Genomic DNA, 14069 nt, shown 5'->3' with positions numbered 1-14069 from the left:
CTGGATCCAGGGGATAAGGTAAGTAGCTTCTCCCTGTGTCCTCCCTGTATCCAGCGATGCGATTCCGAGTCTGGCTCTGAGTTACCGCTCGTGGTACTGAAATCCCAGCCCGAGCCAGACTCGGGATTATCGCTAGGGAGGTTAAGCTTGTTAAGGTTAAAGGTGCTACCACTAATGAACACCTCTCCATTGCATTGTTACTAAAAGAACATGTCTCAAACCTGGGCAACAGAAACGAAGTGTATTTTCTGCGAGGATCGAGTATAAGGTCGCTCTTCTTTCACACCAATGCATATATGGACATGCTACATTTTATGTTAAGGAACTTTTGAGATTACAAAGTCTATCTCGTTCCCTTCGTTCAACCCAATTAAATCTTCTCCAAATTCCAAAAACTAGATTGACAATGGGAGATGGGGCTTTTTGTGCTGCTGCCCCACGATTGTGGAATGCTCTGCCTGATGGTTTGAGGGTCCCTCAATCTACTGATTAGTTTTAAAAAGGGATTAAAGACTTTTCTTTTTAATGTTTTAATTGATGTTAGTTGTATATTTTAATAGTAACTATGTAGCACTTTGCGATCTTCTGATGGAAAGTGTATTATTATTTTGGGAAAATGCATAAGCAGAAGGTTGCCACAAGTCAAAATCCTCGGATCCAAGTGTTTAAGCAGCTGAAATTCTATATACACCTTGCCTTTCCCTGTAGTTGAGTTCAGTTCTTGATCCTGAGATTATCCTACTCTGGTTAGGTATATTTTGCCAGTAAAAAAAATGAATGCATTTGCACACTGAGCACTTTATTCTAATTCTTATTTTATTCCCCTGCAGGGTTAACAATGCATGCGTCAATTCTGGCTTACATGTTTAACTTGGTAGAAGAAGGAAAAATAAGCGTACCGCTGAATCCTGCTGTTCCACCCAATAATCAGATATTTATTCAAGACTATGTAGCTAATCTATTAAAGTCAGCGTTTCCTCATCTGCAGGAGTGAGTAAATGAGCCAATGTGATTTTGTCTGTATGTATGTATGTATGTATGTATGTATATGTGTATATATATATATATATATATATTATTTATTTTTATTTTTTGGTTTATTTGTAAAGAAGCAGTTGAAAATGAGCATCTTTGGGATCCTGAATATCCACTAGTTTCTATTATATAGTTGTCTTCCCCTATTTTAGTGTGTCGCTGTGTTAGGACCTAAAAGTCAGTTTAGTATCAGGCTTTTAAGACCCCCCCCCCCCCCCCCCCCCCCCATGAAGACTAACCTGTCCTCGGTCTGAGGTTAGCACTGATAAACATACTCTCTTGTCAAGTCTGCTGAGGGAGGGTAAAATGAAGACAATCTTTTTAGATTTTTTTTTTTAATGTAACCAATGGAATATTGCAGTGTTCACTCATAAGGCCCATACACACGATCAGACTTTTTGACAACAAACATGCAAATTAGCTGTTTTGGAGCAACATCCGACCGTGTGTACGCTCCATCGGACAAACTTTTTTGGTTTTCAACGGACTTTTGTTGGCTGTGCGAACAGACAAACTTTTTGACAACATAAGTCCGATGGAGCAAAATCTGATCGTGTGTACAGAAAACCATAGGACTTTTGTACAAAGTACAAACACGCATTCTCAGAACCAATGCAAAAGAGCAGACAATACAGAAGTTGACCAAAGGTGGCGGTAAAGAGCAGAAAAACCACGTGATTTGGTGAAAGTTGGCTGAAAAAGTCCTGCTGTGTGTATGCAATACAAGTTCAGGGCCGACGCCCTTTGTATAAACTTTCCCTTGGATTTTTGTACAAAGTCCTATCGTGTGTATGAGCCTTTAGAAGTGCGCTAAGGGAGAAGATGGGATGACCCCCAAATGTCAATAAGTGATGAATGGTGGCCATGAGTGCAATTTGAAATGCTTTACAACGTCCAATTAAACTTGCCTCTGTGAAAAGGTCTTCGCCATCCACAGTGCTGTGGAAGCAGTAAGCAACTGAAGGAATCTGTGTACTTTCATACTTGACGATTTCAGGCAAGGGATTCTGTAATAATGAAAGTAAAACATCACCATTGCTGGTAGGTCTCCTGATCTGAGGCTGTGAGTATACTGGGCAGAGTTAAATATTTTGGTGGCATTAAGGTTGCATAATTGTTAGGTTGAAGCCCCATGGAAAGTTAAATGTAATAAAAACAATACCCCTTAGTATTACTGCGGTGCCACTTACTAGATGAAGCTGATACTGGCAACTTGCACAGGTCCTATAGAAGAACCATTATTCATCATGGTTGGGCTTACACTCATGTAAGGTGGATGGCGAGTCTCACCTTTTGCTTATGAGGAGATATCTCCCAATACTGATATAGAAAACTTCAAAAACAAATGGGAAGTTTCCCATAAATGTTTCCTTTTTAAATGTATGTCTTAAAGTCTGTAATTATCTGTTATTTTGCTGTTCATAAACTTTTTTATTTTTTATTTTTTTCAGTGCCCAAGTTAAACTTTTTGTGACCGGTCTCTTCAGTTTAAATCAGGATATTCCTGCTTTTAAAGAACACCTTAGGGATTTCCTTGTACAGATTAAGGTAAATATATTGCCTGGTTTGATGCCCAGCCAAAAGTACATTCAGTTTCCATTACAATTTAAAGTCTACTCATACTATATGAAAAAACATTTAACTGAGCATATGAATTAAATAGCGTTATCCTGACCTGGTGTGTGTGTTTGTGGGATTATACAGAATCTGGAAGCTCCCTTTAACAATGATGCCCCCTATCTTACTGTCATTGGCTTTCAGAAGCAGTAGAGAGCTGTTAATTTTAGGCTTGGATGATCTCTTAACTTGGCACTGTCAGCTTCCTTCTGGATGGCCATGCATGTGTGCCATAGGAGTGTGTTCATTATGGACAGCAGCACAGGGCTGACAAAGTGGATTTAATGAGTTGATGTCAGTTGCTGCAAGAAATAGTTGGCAGCTAGAAACTGTCAGTTAAAGGCTAAATTTATGTTTAGCTAGTTGAGGACCAAGCCTATTTTTCAGACTTCGTGTTTACAAGTTAAAAAATTTTTTTGCTAGAAAATTACTTGGAAACCCTATATATATATATATATATATATATTATGATATGATTTTCTTTTTTCAGACACCCTAGAGAATAAAATGGCAGTTGTTGCAATATTTTGTCACACTGTTAATGCGCAGCGGTCTTGCAAGTGCAATTTGTTTTTGAACAAATACACTTTTTTGCATTAAATAATGCATAAGTAAAGTTAGCCCATTTTTTTAATTTTTTATTATTATGTGAAAGATGTTACGCTGATTAAATTGATGCCCAGCATGTCACACTTCAAAATTGCGCCCGTTTGTGGAATGGCAACTAACTTTGACCCTTAAAAAGCTCCATAGGCAACTTTAAAAAATTTCTACAGGTTACCAGTTTTGAGATGCATAGGTCTAGTGCCATAATTAGAGCAAGAGCAATAAAGAGCTCAGCAGGGCATGACACTTTTACTTTTTTTTTTTTTTTTTTCGTCTCACTTTTTAACCACTTACAGACCGGACCATTTTGCTGGTACCAGACCACTTTTTGCGGTTCGGCACTGCGTCGCTTTAACTGACAATTGCGCAGTCGTGCGACGTGGCTCCCAAACAAAATCAACGTCCTTTTTTTCCCACAAATAGAGCTTTCTTTTGGTGGTATTTGATCACCTCTGCGGTTTTTATTTTTTGCGCTATAAACAAAAATAGAGCGACAATTTTGAAAAAAAAAACATTATTTTTTACTTTTTGTTATAATAAATATCTCCCAAAAATATATAAAAAACATTTTTTCCCCTCAGTTTAGGCCGATACGTATTCTTCTACATATTTTTGGTAAAAATCGCAATAAGTGAATGGTTTGCGCAAAAGTTATAGCGTTTACAAAATAGGGATAGTTTTATGGCTTTTTTATTAATTTTTTATTTTTTTACTAGTAAAAAAATCGATCAGCGATTTTTTTTTTTTTTTTTTTTTTTTTTTATTTTTTTATTGTGACTGCGACATTATGGCGGACACATCGGACATTTTTGACAAATTTTTGGGACCATTGTCAGTTATACAGCAATCACTGCTATACAGTGGTGTGAAAAAGTGTTTGCCCCCTTCCTCATTTCCTGTTCCTTTGCATGTTTGTCACACTTAAGTGTTTCGGAACATCAAACCAATTTAAACAATAGTCAAGGACAACACAAGTAAACACAAAATGCAATTTGTAAATGAAGGTGTTTATTATTAAAGGTGAAAAAAAAATCCAAACCATCATGGCCCTGTGTGAAAAAGTGATTGCCCCCCTTGTTAAAACATACTATAACTGTGGTTGTCCACACCTGAGTTCAATTTCTCTACCCACACCCAGGCCTGATTATTGCCACACCTGTTCACAATCAAGGCATCACTTAAATAGGAGCTGCTTGGCACAGTAAGGTCCACCAGAAGATCCTTAAAAGCTACACATCATGCCGAGACCCAAAGAAATTCAGGAACAATTGAGAAAGAGAAAGTAATTGAGATCTATCAGTCTGGAAAGGGTTATAAAGCCATTTCCAAAGCTTTGGGAATCCAGCGAACCACAGTGAGAGCCATTATCCACAAATGGCGAAGACATGGAACAGTGGTGAACCTTCCCAGGAGTGGCCGGCCGCCCAAAATTACCCCAAGATCGCAGCGACGACTCATCCAAGAGGTCACAAAAGACCCCACAACAACGTCCAAGGAACTGCAGGCCTCACTTGCCTCAGTTAAGGTCAGCGTTCGTGCCTCCACCATCAGGAAAAGACTGGGCAAAAATGGCCTGCATGGCAGAGTTCCAAGGAGAAAACCACTGCTGAGCAAAAAGAACATCAAAGCTCGTCTCCATTTCTCCACAACACATCTTGATGATCCCCAAGACTTTTGGGACAACATTCTGTGGACCGATGAGACAAAAGTGGAACTCTTTGGAAGGTGTGTGTCCAAGTATATCTGGCGTAGAAGGAACACTGCATTTCATAAAAAGAACATTATACCAACAGTAAAATATGGTGGTGGTAGTGTGATGGTCTGGGGCTGTTTTGCTGCTTCAGGACCTGGAAGACTTGCCGTGATAAAAGGAACTATGAATTCTGCTGTCTACCAAGAGATCCTGAAGGAGAATGTCCGACCATCTGTTCGTGTACTCAAGCTGAAACGAACTTGTGTTCTGCAGCAGGACAATGATCCTAAACACACCAGCAAGTCCACCGAATGGCTGAAGAAAAACAAAATGAAGACTTTGGAGTGGCCTAGCCAAAGTCCTGACCTGAATCCTATTGAGATGTTGTGGTATGACCTTAAAAAGGCCGTTCATGCTCGAAAACCCTCTAATGTAACTGAATTAGGACAATTCTGCAAAGATGAGTGGGCCAAAATTCCTCCAGGACGCTGTAAAAGCCTCATTGCACGTTATCGCAAACGCTTGGTTGCAGTTGTTGCTGCTAAGGTTGGCCCAACCAGTTATTAGGTTTAGGGGGCAATCACTTTTTCACACAGGGCCATGATGGTTTGGATTTTTTTTCACCTTTAATAATAAACACCTTCATTTACAAATTGCATTTTGTGTTTACTTGTGTTGTCCTTGACTATTGTTTAAATTGGTTTGATGTTCCGAAACACTTAAGTGTGACAAACATGCAAAGGAACAGGAAATGAGGAAGGGGGCAAACACTTTTTCACACCACTGTATAAATGCAGTGATTCCTGTGTAAATGACACTGGCAGTGAAGGGGTTAACCAGTGGGTGGCAGTTTAGGGGTTAAGTGTTCCTAGGGGTGTGTTACTAACTGTGGGGGGTTGGGCTTTCATTTAGTGAACACTGATCTCTGCTCCAATCACATGGAGCAGAGATCAGGGTCACTAGTTGCTAGGCAGAATGGAGAAATGCTGTTTACAACGGCACTTCTCCATTTAGCCGTCCCGTGAGATGATCGCCGGTATGCCCGCGGCAATAGAGTCCGCAGGACCTGCGACCGGAGTCACGGGGGTCCCAACCGGCGCGATGGCAGGGCGGCATTGAAAATTGGACGTACCTGTACGCCAATATGCCTGCCCGTGCCATTCTGCCGACGTAAATCGGCGTGCGCTGGTCGGGAACCGGTTAAAATAAATAAATTTGGGTCACTTTTTTATTCCTTTTTACAAGGATTGTAAACATCCCTTGTAATTGAAAAAAAAGCATGACAGGACCTCTTAAGTGTGAGATCTGGGGGTCCAAAAGACCTCAGATTTACACTTAAATGCAATTTAAAAAACTTTTTTTTTTTTTTGCTAAAATAAAAAATATTCCCCTTTTAAGACCATTGAGCGAAAATGACGTTTGATGCCCCTGATAAAAGTAATCTAGTTGCAAATCCGCCATGGAGTCCCTTTTATCTGAAAGAAGACCATCCGCTGTTGAAGAGGGTACCGGGGTTATTTTGATGGCAGGTAGTCTGCAAATGGTTACAGAAAAAGAGATGATGCGTGCATTGATTCTTTTTTACCTACAGGAGCCTGAAAAGTATTGCGCCTGGATTGTGGGCGCAATGTCAGGCTCCTGCACCCTCCAGATTTCTGCCCATATCTCCATAAGGCTTTCAGTTAGAAAGCTGAAGGAAGAGCGAATAAAGTACAAGTGTGCTAATCAGTCAATGGTTCATTGATGTAAGTAGGGAAATGCTTAGAACTTCTCCCAACCTTTTTTGTCTGCTTTCTCTGGTTAAAGTTGTCCTCTAGTACAATTCTGACTAAAGATTGACTTTAAGATTTTAAAGATTTTACTTTAAGGTCATTTTCCATTATGGTTAATCTATTGCCTCTGCTTCCAATTGCAGGAGTTTGCTGGTGAAGACACTTCAGACTTGTTTCTGGAAGAAAGGGAAACAGCCCTTCGGCAAGCCCAGGAAGAAAAACACAAGCTTCAGATGTCCGTTCCTGGCATACTTAATCCACATGAGATTCCTGAAGAAATGTGTGATTAGTTTTTAGAAACCAAGTTAATGTTCCTTTCCCTCCTCCCACTGAACATCAACTTTGTTCAGGAAAACATCACTTTGATTATCGTTGACCAAAATGATGCCAATTTGTAAATTATAATGACACCTAGTGGCCCTTTTTTCTTATTATGCGTTTTTGTATAAGAAATTTTCTGTGAAATATCCTTCCATTGTTTAAAGCTTTTGGTCATCTTTAGGTTTGCATGACATTTAAAATTTAGTTTTTTTTTTTTTTTTTTTTTGGTTCCTCAGCCCCCCCCCCCCCCCAGTTAAATACGCCCACCATTTTGTTTTGTGGGGACAAGCAACTTCAAATTTACAATTTACATCATCAAATGTTTTGCCGCAAATTTCTTTCTCCCTATCTAGAAATGTCATATTTTCATTCTTTTATAAGTTTAGCCTTCCTTCTAGTGGATCTTGCAGACTAGAAGGAATTGGAATGACAAATTGACTAATGAAGACAAATCCGTCAGGGCTGCATTCTCTGAACAATGAGCAGGTTTATTTTGGGTTGAGGTGAGCTGAACAACATACAGACTGCAGGTTGGATAAACTTTTGCAGCAAGATCATGTGCATATCATCCCATTGTAAAGCAACTTCAGAAAGTATGGGAACACAGTACAGTTAGTTATTTTTACACTTTTTTGTTTTTGTTTTGTGTGTGTGCTGTCGCTTTGTCGACAACAGCTTTTTGTTTTCCTCAATGAGGAGCGTTGCTCATTTGTGAGCCTTCATTAACGAGAAGTGAAATGGTTAAAAATATTTATCCTGTTAGAATAGGCTTGCATCTTTTTAACAACTCATAAAATTCTGGCTTTTGAGATGACTTGTACTAATTTACATTGTTTACCATGCTGTAGTGCTTTAAGAACACTACTACTTAAAAGAAAAAAAAGCAAAATAAACTTGGTTTACATTTATTTTTGTCTGTTTTATGTCATTTATACCCATAGTCCCTACATACAGCGGGTAAAATAAGTATTGAACATGTCACCATTTTTCTAGGTGAATATATTTCTAAAGGTCTATTGACATAAATTTTTCACCATATGCCAGTAACAACACATGCAATCCATACATACAAAGAAACCAGTTCAGAAATGAAGGTCTGTGTCATAAAATGGAATGACACAGGGAAAAAGTATTGAATGAATGAAATGAAAGGGAGGTGCAAGAAGGCATGGAAAGCTTAGACACCAGCTGAAATCTATCATTAATTGGCACTCCTGCTCAGTGCAAATTAATATCCGCTGGTTCAGTCTTAACTGATGGCCTATAAAAAGGTGTCTCATTACCAAGGTGGCGCACAAACGTCTCATGATGGGTAAAAGCAAAAGGCCCTCTCAAAACTTTAATGTTGCAAAACATACTGATAGCATTGGTTACAGAAGGTTTTCTAAACTTCTGAATGTTCCATTGAGTACTGATGGGGCCCATAATCCAGAAGTGGAAAGAACATAATTTAACCAAAAAACGTCCACGACCAGGTGCTCCTCGTAATATTTCTGACAGGAGTGTAAAGAATTATCAAAAGAGTTGTCTAAGAGTCAAGGAACCTTGTGGAGAGCTTCAGAAAGACCTGGCATTAGCAGGTACAGTTGTTTCAAAGAAAGCAATAACTAATGCACTCAACTGCCATGGCCTTTATGCACATTTGCCACGCAAGACTCCACTGCTCAAGAAAACGCATGTTTAAGATCGCTTAAAGTTTGCTGCACAACATTTAGACAATACTGGGAGCATATAGTCTGCACAGATGAGACCAAAATTAAACTGTTTGGATGCCATAATACACAACATGTTTGGCGGTCAAATGGCAACGCACATCACCCCAAAAACGCCATACCAACAGTGAAGTTTGGAGGTGGGAACATCATGGTGTGGGTCTGTTTTTCTTAATACGGTACTGGCAAACTTCATGTCATTTGAAGGAAGGATGAATGGAATAATGTACCAAGACATTCTTGATAAATCTCCTGCTATCTAAGATGATGAAGATGAAACGAGGCTGGACATTTCAATAACACAATGATCCTAAACACAAAGCCATGGAAACTCTCAATTGGTTTCAAAGAGAAAATAAAGCTACTAGAATGGCCCAGCCAGTCACCTGACTTGAATCCAATAGAAAATGTATGGAAAGAACTAAAGATCAGAGGTCCATGGAATCTTCAAGATTTGACGATTGTAAGAATGCTCAAAATTCACACCTGAGCAATGCATGTGACTAGTCTTTCCATACAGGAGGTGTCTTGAAGCTGTCATTACCAACAAAAGATTTTGTACAAAGTATTACATTTCAGTTAGGGTGTTCAATTCCATTTTTTTCACAGAACTTAATTTCTGAATGTATTTTGGTTTCTTTGTATGGATTGCATGGCTTGTTATCGACATGTGAAAATTTCATGTCAATAGCACCCTTTTAGAAAAAGATTTACCTTGAAAAAAGGTGATGTGTTCATTACTTATTTTACTCGCTGTATTAGACATCAACCAGACACCTCAGGTTTTTACAAAGTAAAAACACCAGCTGCTATTTGCGATGAATATTACTTGGTCTTTACAGATGTTCACAAAATGGTTTCAGGTTGGTTTTCTATGAAGCGAGAGAGAAGAATGCGGACCAACTCAATCTATAGGGCCTATAATCCTCAGAATTCTGAGAAGTCTAGGCAAATATTCTTTAGGAAAATGCTTACGTTTGATGTATGCACTATTTTGGAAGCTTTAAAATAGTTTTCAATTCAGCTAGTATAGTTGGTGAATATCTGCCTTGATACATATTATGGCATATGCCCGATGAGATTTTGAAATCAAGTGTGCAGTACAATTTGAGCGCCAGCTCTGTCATCTGCTGGGCTGCAGAAATATGCATGTATTTTTACAGTTGTAAATGTAGACTTGCCGTTGTGATGGCTTGATGAGCATACCTTTACAGATCCTTCGGTAGCTTTCTGTGTCGGTTTGTCTGGGTAAAGCTGCTTTTTAACAATTTTCTGTATTTATTGACAGAATTTAAAGTGGAACCGTAGTCAGAAACTTAAGTCCTGCTAGATCACGTCAATCTGGCCCCTTTTTGCAGTTATCGCTGTTGTAAAATTTTTTAAAAAGTACCTAAAATGTTTAAAAGCCAGTAATGCACTCTCGCCCTGCTGTGCACATGCTCAGTTGTCTATTTTTAGGCACAGATGAATTTGTAGAGGCCGATCTGCTGATGACCCTCAAGCAGAATTGAACCCTCCAATCTTTACTGCCAAGGAACCTGCTTCAGTTTGATCTGCAACTGCCATGGTGCTGCGCATGTGATCAGTTATAACACCAGCCATTTGATGGTTTGATAGTTTGGTTGAGGACACAAGCAAATGGGACAAATCCTGTCATTTCAAGATTCTAATTTGTTTTTTAAAACTGTTAGCTTGTTGGGTTTAGTTTCACTTTGATTTATTGCTGTTCAGGGCCTCTGGGCTTCAGAAAAATAGCAGCCTCCGGCAAGAAGAAACAGGAGCAATGATGGAGGCAATTTACAGCACACACTAAATTTGATAGCTGCATGATTAATGTGAAATAACGTTTTTATTTTGTTTTTTTTTTTATCGAGTTGTTATGGATCAAGTTCCACTTTTTAGGTTTTTACCGCCAACTTAATTTTATTACATTTTGCACAGTGTGAGGAAAGGGTCACAACCTTTCTGGGGTTTTTATTGCTGTCATGTGTTGCAGAGGTTTGCTCAATTTTTTTTTTAGCCCAGACCTATTTTAACCCTTTCACTGCCAGAGCTGTTTTTGGTCCTTTGGTTTTTTTTTTGGTTTTTTTTTTGCGCTCATGCTTACAAGAATTTTAGGCCTGAAGATCACATAAACCCTCAAACATTTTATATATTTTCTGTAAGCAGACACACTAAAGAATAAAATATTGGTAGGTCAATTTATGTGTCACGATGTTGCCACAATTTCAGTAAAAAATATATTAAAGTTAATTTTTAGGGCACACAAATTGCCATGTTTTTTGATACGATCTAACATGAGGTTGCACCGAGTAAATGGATACCCAACATGTTGAACCTTAAATTCATGTGAGCCCATGAAGTGTCGACAAACTTCATTACCCTATTTTTTTCTCCATAGGCGACACTTTAAATGCCCCCTATAGGTCATCATTTTAGTGTTAAAGGAGGTCTGGTGCTAGAAATATTGCTCTCAGACAGACATGCACAGTGATATGCAACATGTGTATTAGGAGTTTTCCTGTGTAAGCGCTCCCCAATGCATGTGGATTCTATGTGCTTGTGTGTAAATTTTTTTCTGAATGGGATAAGTCCCCTGTGATGATTTTTTTTAGTAACCGTTTGTTCCTAATGGGACACCCCAGATGTCTCCAACTGTGCTCCACTGAATGTAATGCAATGCAGATCGCATTGCATTACATTCTTTCCCAGGTATGCTGGTCAGGGACAACGCGAAGTGGACCTGGAAAGTGATGTCAAACACGTCGCTTTCCGGGTCAGTAACCAGGAGGGGAGGAGAGTAGATGTGTGTCCGCTCTGCTCCCTCCCCTCCCCTCTACTCGGCGGCACCCGCTATGTTGGTCTCTGGCCAGCAGCTGGGGAAGCAGAGTCTGGGATACATGGCAGGGGTGCCGTTACCGCGGGGGCTTGTGGAAGTAATCGAGCTTCCATCTGACCGGCAGGAATCTGCTTGTCAGATTTACACATAGTCCTGTTGGCTATAGCCACCAAGAATGTGTGTAAAACCCCCTGCTGTCAGGTTTGTACGATGTACTGATCTGGCAGAGAAAAGCGTTAGTCAGAATCTGTCTTTTACTGTTTAAATCGGTTGTATGCCCAAAAAAAAACCTGTAAGGCAAAGGCATAATGAGCTAGTATGCACTGCGTACTAGCTCATTATGAAATACTTGCCTTAGAACAAAGCTCCCACAGGGCTGCCCAGTCACCGCTGAGGGAGGCGACATGTTCCCTCATAGTTTCTTCCAGATTCGCGACTCCAGCGATGTGAGTGGCCGGAGCCACGATGATGTCACTTGCACACGTGAGCAGGAGCCCTCCGTTCCAGCACCATATGTTGGACCTTCACTGCACATGGGCTGTTGACAACAGTGGCTGCATGCAAGGTGAATATCTCCTAAACCGTGCAGGTTTAGGAGATAATCATTTTACCTACAGGTAAGCCTTATTATATGCTTACCTGTAGGTAAAAATGACCAAGCAGACAATACAACCGCTTTAAGGGTCCCAGTGGGAAGACTTCCCCTTTTTTCCAGCCCTACTGACAATCTTGTTAAACCCAGACAGGTTGTAATGAAAATATAATTAAAACAATCTCGTGGCAGAACCCTGAATACTAGGTAATGAAAAAAATGGGCTATTCCTTTAAATATATTCTGCCCTCAGGATATGCATTTATCCACCATGAACAATAATTGCTAATTAACCAAAAGGATGCTATATGACCAATTAATCACAAAAAAAGTGCAAAATGAAAATGAAAGTTCAAACGGGTCACGTGCAAATCACAAAACGCAAACAAAAAGAATGCAATAATGCACTATTATCCACTTGACCTCTGGAAGGTTTACCCCCCCCCCCCCTTTTCATGGCCAGGCCATTTTTTGCTATACAGCACTGCTTTACTTTGACAATTGCACAATCATGCAACGCTGTAGCCAAATTTATTTTTTTTCCCCCGACAAAAAAAAAAAACACTTTTGTTTGGTGGTACATCCTAATTGCCATTTAATCCTGCCCAGTCACACCTACAGGAAGAATCCAAACCTCCCAAGTCCCACCTCACAGATCCCAGCATTGTTCAAGAAGGAACAATGTTCTGAAAGCTAGCTGTGCTGCTGCTGGGAAGGATTGAATGGATCACCATTGGATTTCAATCCTGCCCAGTTATATATGCCGATCAGTGTGAATAGGGAGAATCCTGCTCTCTGAAGTGATTCATTTTCAATGAAGGAAATGCCTTCATAATAACCTCCCATAGCCATTCCTCTGTGCTGCAGGACAGGAATGAGAAAGCAGGAGGTATGACACAATTACACCATTCACCACCCACATGAAGGCCCGGAAACACCCATAGTAACCCTAGGACCCACCTGCATCAACTCCCTGAATTGGTACAAGTGACTCCCATGGCCCACCCTGAAGCTACAGAGGCTCAAAGGATCATGGGACATAGTATCAGGACTGGAAAAGGAAGGAAACGGGACATCAGAGAGATGGGGCTGCGATTCATTCACATACAAAATGCATGTATTTAGTGGAGGAAAAGCTGGAGGAGTTCTTAAACTCTTATGCAGGCCATACATGGTCGAATTTCGAATGAATTTTCTTTTCAAAATCAGAAAATTCTTTTTTTTTGTGATCCGATGATGCCACCATTGATTTTCGAAATTCGGCCGACCAAGCCTTCAATTTCACCTCATGTTGCTACAGAAAAGAATTTTCTTGGCTGGGAATCTTCTTTTCTCTCCGTAAATTTTCTTTTATCTCCGTAAATGTTATTTTCTTACATTTCTCGCACGATCCCATCATTGATTAGAAAATTGTTCGTTTTTCAAAAAATTTCCAACATGTCCGATTCCTCAAATTTTATTTCCGCACGAAAATCGTCTGTTGCTGCAGCCCACTAATGGTGCGAAATTCATACCAAAATTCTTAGATACGATTTTCGAAAGAAAATTCTTTCGAAATTCGAACAGTGTATGGCTGGCATAAGGCAGTCACACCTGAGCAGAGTGACTTTCAGACGTTTTTTATTTGAGTGTTTTTAGAAGTGTATTTTCAAGTGTTTTAGAAGCTTATTACAGCATTTTACAGATTCATGTGTTTTTGTTTAGCCAATAGAAAGCACAATAGTGAGGAGATTAGGGGTAGAGAGCTGCTGTTTGAGTAGAAAACCATCAATAAAACACTCCTATCACACATTTTCAGGCATTCCCATTGAAGTCTATGGGATCCAATCATTTGCTTCAGGCAAAAGAAAGCTCAGACGTGAAAAGGGGCCAATGGGATATG

The 14069-nt window shown here is 39.7% G+C and overlaps 1 protein-coding gene across 5 annotated transcripts in view; it reads left to right on the top strand.

The window, feature by feature from the left end:
• XPO1 (exportin 1) overlaps nt 1-7952 on the top strand; it is a 109468-nt gene extending 101516 nt beyond the window's left edge. For all 5 annotated transcript variants that reach the window (XM_077486079.1, XM_077486076.1, XM_077486077.1 and 2 more), the window contains 3 exons: nt 831-990; nt 2487-2583; nt 6867-7952. In XM_077486079.1, coding sequence (XP_077342205.1) covers nt 831-990; nt 2487-2583; nt 6867-7013 — 404 coding nt within the window. In that variant the 3' untranslated portion in view covers nt 7014-7952. The remainder of the gene's footprint in view (nt 1-830; nt 991-2486; nt 2584-6866) is intronic.
• The last annotated feature ends 6117 nt before the right edge of the window (nt 7953-14069 follow it).

Source organism: Lithobates pipiens, unplaced genomic scaffold (assembly GCF_037356315.1).
Source record: "Lithobates pipiens isolate NorthernLeopardFrog02 unplaced genomic scaffold, aLitPip1_a1.2 Scaffold_18, whole genome shotgun sequence".
Classification (NCBI taxonomy): domain Eukaryota; kingdom Metazoa; phylum Chordata; class Amphibia; order Anura; family Ranidae; genus Lithobates; species Lithobates pipiens.
This window is presented reverse-complemented; position numbering and strand designations above follow the sequence as displayed.